Below are 4,918 nucleotides of genomic sequence, written 5' to 3'. Positions count from 1 at the left end.
ACTACCAAAAAATACCTGAAAGTCAGGATGCATCCTGGACATGGCCTGCACATCATGTCCCACAAACTGCCTGAAATTTAGGCCTCGTCCTTACCGTGGCCATGATGTGTCCTGATCATGGCCTGCAAACCGAGTCCCAGAAATTGCCAAGAAATGCCTAAAAATCAGACTGCGTCCCTACCGCAGCTAGGACATGTCAAGGATATGGCCTGCACATCGTGCCCACAAAAACCCTACAAATGCTTGAAAATCAGGATGCATCCCTACCACGGCCAGGACGGGTCCCTCCTGTGGCATGAGGCGTCCCGAATATGGCTTGCACACTGAGTCCCAGAAATTGCCAAGAAATGCCTAAAAGCCAGTCTGCATCCCAGTCGAGGCCAGGATACATCTCGAACATAGCCTGTACACGGTGCCCACAAACTGCCTATAAATGCTTGAAAATCAGGATGCGTCCCTACAGTGGCCAGGACGCATCCCAGATGTAGCCAACACACCGTGCCCAAAAACTTCCCACTAATGTCTAAATATCAAGCTTCGATTAAAGCTTGCCCACCGTATCCCAAAAAAACTGCCTAGAAAAGCCTATAAATCAAGCTGCGTCCCAGCCGCATCCTGGACATGGCCTACACACCGTGTCCCAGAAACTATCTAGGAATGCCTGGAAACTAGGCTACATCCCTGTCGCAGCCCATATGCATCCCGAACATTACCTGTACACCATGTTCCAAAAACTGCTTAAAATTACCTGAAAGTCAGGGTGTGTCCCTGTCGCATCCTTGACATGGCCTACACACCAAGTCCCAAAAACTGCCTAGAATTGCTTGAAAATGAGGCTCCGTCCCTACCATGCCATGACACGTCTTGAACATTGCCTGGACATCGAGTCCCAAAAATTACCAAGAAATGCCTGAAAATTGGGATGCGTCCCTACCGCGGCTAGGACACATCCTGGACATGGCCTGCACACCGTGCCCACAAACTGCCTACAAATGTCTGAAAATCAAGTGGCGTCCCTACCACAATTAGGCAAGTCCCAGAAGTGGCTAGCACACCGTGCCTAAAAACTTCCCAGAAATGCCTGAAAATCAGGCTGTGTCCGTGCCGTCCCCCAGAAGCGTCCTCTCCATGGCCTGCACACCATCTCCCAGAAATTTCCTAGAAATGCCTGAAAATCGAGCTTCGTCCCTGACGCGTCGTGGACGTAGCTTGCACACTGTGTCCCAAAAACTGCCAAGAAATGCTTGGAAATTCGGTTGCATCCCTGCCACAGCCCAAACACGTCTCGAACATTGCTTGCACACCGTGTACCAGAAAACTATCTAGAAATACCCGAAAATCAGGATACATCCCTGCCGCATCCTGGACATCGCTTACACTTTGTGACCCAGAAACTGCCTAGAAATGCTTGAAAATCAGGCTGCGTCCCTACTGCGGCTAGGACATGGCCTACACACCATGTCCCAGAAACTGCGTAGAAATGCCTAGAAATTAGGCTGCATCCTTATCGCGGCCCAGATGAGTCCCGAACATGGTCTGCACACCGCGTCCCAGAAATTGCCTAGAATATCATGAAAATCAAGCTGCGTCCCTGCCGCATCTTGGACATTGCATGCACACCGTGTCCAGAAATGCCTTAAAATCAGGTTGCATTCTTGCCATGATCAGGACACATCCTGAACATGGTCTACATGCCGTGCCAAAAAACTGCCCTGAAATGCTTGAAAATCAGGCTCCATCCCTACCTTGGCTCGAATGCGTCTTGAACATTGCCTGCACACCATGACCTAAAAACTGCCTAGAAATTCCTGAAAATGAGGTTACGTCCTTGTCACGTCCAGGATGCATCCTGGACATGGCCTGCACACAGTGCCCAAAAACTATCAAAAAATGCCTGAAAATTATGCTACGTCCCTTCCGTGGCCATGACTTGTTCAAAATTTGGCCTGCACACCGTGTCCCAAAAACTACCCAGAATGTCTGGGAACATGCATGCACCCCTAACATGGTCTGCACGCCGTGCTTCTTTCATTTGGTTGAAAATTCGCTTGCGTCCCTAATGTGGTCAGGACACGTCCCGAACATTACTTGCACACCGTGCCCACAAACTGCCTAGAAATGCCTGAAAATTAGATTGTGTCCGTGGCCAGGACGCCTCTCGGACATGGTCTACACACCATGCCCATATACTGCCTAGAAATGCCTAAAATTAGATTGCGTCCACGTCTAGGACGAATCCCGGACATGGCCTGCACACCATGTCCTAGAAATTGCCTAGAAATGCCTGAAAATAAGGCTGCGTCCTGGACATGTCCTGCACACCGTGTCCTAGAAACCTTAAACCCCAGGCCCTAAACCGTAAGTCCAAAGCCCTAAACCCTAAGCCCTAAGCCCTGACCCTGAACCCTGGATCCTGAACCCTGGACCCTAAACCCCAAACCATTTTCCTTCTAATGAAGTAAATCAGTTTCAGAATTTTTCTTCAAATGGCACAACCAGTAATTACACCACCGGAGAGCCATGCTTCATGGAAGGACTTCAACATGAAAAACAAACTTTCGGTGAAAATCTTTCAGTTAATGTGATACCTGCACTGGTCAATCCTGATCGGAAGTAGAGGAGAGAGAATAGTTTTTCATCCAGATATCAGACAAAAGGCCAGTGGACAGGCGAAGAAGACAGGAGACTGATTAGCTTAGTTCATCAACTTGGATTGAGGAAATGGGCTGTAATAGCTGAAGAAATGGTTGGTAGAGTGAGAAAATCGTGTCGTGCGCGATGGAATAATCATCTGAATCCTCATATCAAGAAGAACGTTTGGACTGACGATGAAGAGAGACGGTTAATTCAAGCACATGAAAGACTTGGAAATCGATGGGCAGAGATAGCTAAGTACATTCCTGGAAGAACTAAAAATTCAATAAAGAATCACTGGAATGCCACAAAAAGGAGGTAGATTTCAAGGAGAAAGATAAAGAAAGTAAAAGGAGATTGAAGACAGTTAACATTATTATAAGATTACAATATAAAAATGTATTTCAATAATGGTTCCACCTCTACTAACTCAAATTCCGGCACCACCACCACTGCGACAAATCCGTCCAACGCCGGTACACCACTCTCTAGTGATGAAGACTTTTCACCATTTTTCAATCTCAAATCATGCAATAAAGAATTGGATTTCATGGAAACCCTGTTTGAAAACAATCAATCCATCGATTCAATTCCAGTCGATCATTGTCAACCAATGAATCCAGCTGAAGGGACATCTGAGAATACTTATAGCTTCAACATTGATGAAAATTATAATCATCCCATCATTTTCTTCACTTCCCTGGAGATTTTACAGACAACTAATTCTCAACTGCCTGCTGTAGAATATGTGGAAAATGACTTATTCCATTATGCTCCAAACCCTATGGGAAATAAATTTTTCCATTCTGAGAATTCTAATTTAATCATGGAATTTAATTCTAACTTTCGAAGCGTGGAGACTGAAGCTTCACAGATTTATCCTGATGAGTTGTACTTTTCATATCAATGGGATGGAGGCAATGCTGGAAGCGTAAATTTAACAACAAATCTACCAACAATTAATCTAGGTACGACCTTTGGAAGCACAATGGACACGAATTTGATGGACATGGTCTCATCTTCTCAGCTACCTCCCCAATTAAGTCCATACAATGGCTTCTTCTAATCTAGTTAATAATTATTATCCTATAATTATTGTGTTTTGGCTTAGTTATACACTGTATGACTTTACAAATATCAATAAAATTGAATTCTGTTGCTTCGTTAGAAATTAGGAAAATTCAGGCAAAAAAAAAACCCTTAACCCTAAACCCTAAACCTCGATGAGGCCACCTCCGACTTGAGATGCTCTAGTGAGGTAAAGATGTGTATTGAGGTGAATTTGGGGTATAAGTTGCCCGAGAGGGTTTGGATTGACCACGCCGGTAACCATGGCTTTTAGCAAACAGTTATTTATTAGAAGCGGCCGATTTTTTGCTTCTCTTGTAAACAATTGGGCCATTCTTATGATTAGTGTACTACGGTTCCTTTTCCTCCCCTACAATTGTTGTGTATCCCCCTGTTTAGGCTGCATCCTTACCGCAGCCCAAACGAGTCCCGGACATTGCCTGCACACTGTGTCCAAGAAACTACATAGAAAAATGTGGAAATAAGGATGTGTCCCTGCAGCATCCTGGACATGGCCTACATACCGTGTCCTAAAAACTGCCTGAAAACAAGGCTGCATCCCTACCGCGGACCAGACGCGTCCCGAACATTGCCTGCACATCGTGTTCCAAAAATTGTCTAAAAATACATGAAAGTCTAGATGCGTCCTTGCCGCATCCTGGACATGGCTTGCACACCGTGTCCATGAAACTACCCAAAATTTCATGAAAATCAGGCTCCGTCCCTGCCTTGGCCATGACGCATCCCAGATATGGCCTACACACTGAGTCCCAAAAATTGCAAAGAAATACCTAAAAATTAGGCGGCATCCCAGCCACGGCCTGGATGCGTCCCAGACATGGCCTACCACCATGCCCACAAACTACCTATAAATGCCTGAAAATTAGGTTGCATCCCTACAGTCGCCAAGAAGTGTCCCGGACGTGGCCTGCACACCATGTCCAAAAACTTCCTAGGAATGCCTGAAAATCAGGTTGCATCCCTGCATAGCCCTGACGTGTCCTGGTCATGGCCTGAACATCGTGTTCCAGAAACTGCCTAGAAATGCCTGAAAAGCAGGCTACGTCCATGTTGCGTCCTGGACAAAGCCTGCACACCGTGTCCCAAAAACTGCCTAGAAATGCCTGGAAATCAGGCTGCATCCCTACAATAGCCCCCAACGCGTCACGAAAATTGCCTAGAAATACGTAAAAATCAGAATGTGTCCCTAAGCATC

General features: G+C 45.9%; 1 protein-coding gene across 1 annotated transcript; it reads left to right on the top strand.

Moving 5' to 3' along the window:
- The first annotated feature begins 2,486 nt into the window (after positions 1 to 2,486).
- On the top strand, positions 2,487 to 2,956 carry LOC111386921 (transcription factor MYB119-like). The gene is made up of 2 exons (XM_023011423.1): positions 2,487 to 2,561; positions 2,618 to 2,956. The coding sequence occupies exons 1-2, from the start codon at positions 2,487 to 2,489 to the stop codon at positions 2,954 to 2,956; spliced, it is 414 nt and encodes a 137-aa protein (XP_022867191.1).
- The last annotated feature ends 1,962 nt before the right edge of the window (positions 2,957 to 4,918 follow it).

The sequence above is a fragment of the Olea europaea genome, unplaced genomic scaffold (genome assembly GCF_002742605.1).
Source record: "Olea europaea var. sylvestris unplaced genomic scaffold, O_europaea_v1 scaffold3785, whole genome shotgun sequence".
Lineage (NCBI taxonomy): Eukaryota > Viridiplantae > Streptophyta > Magnoliopsida > Lamiales > Oleaceae > Olea > Olea europaea.
This window is presented reverse-complemented; position numbering and strand designations above follow the sequence as displayed.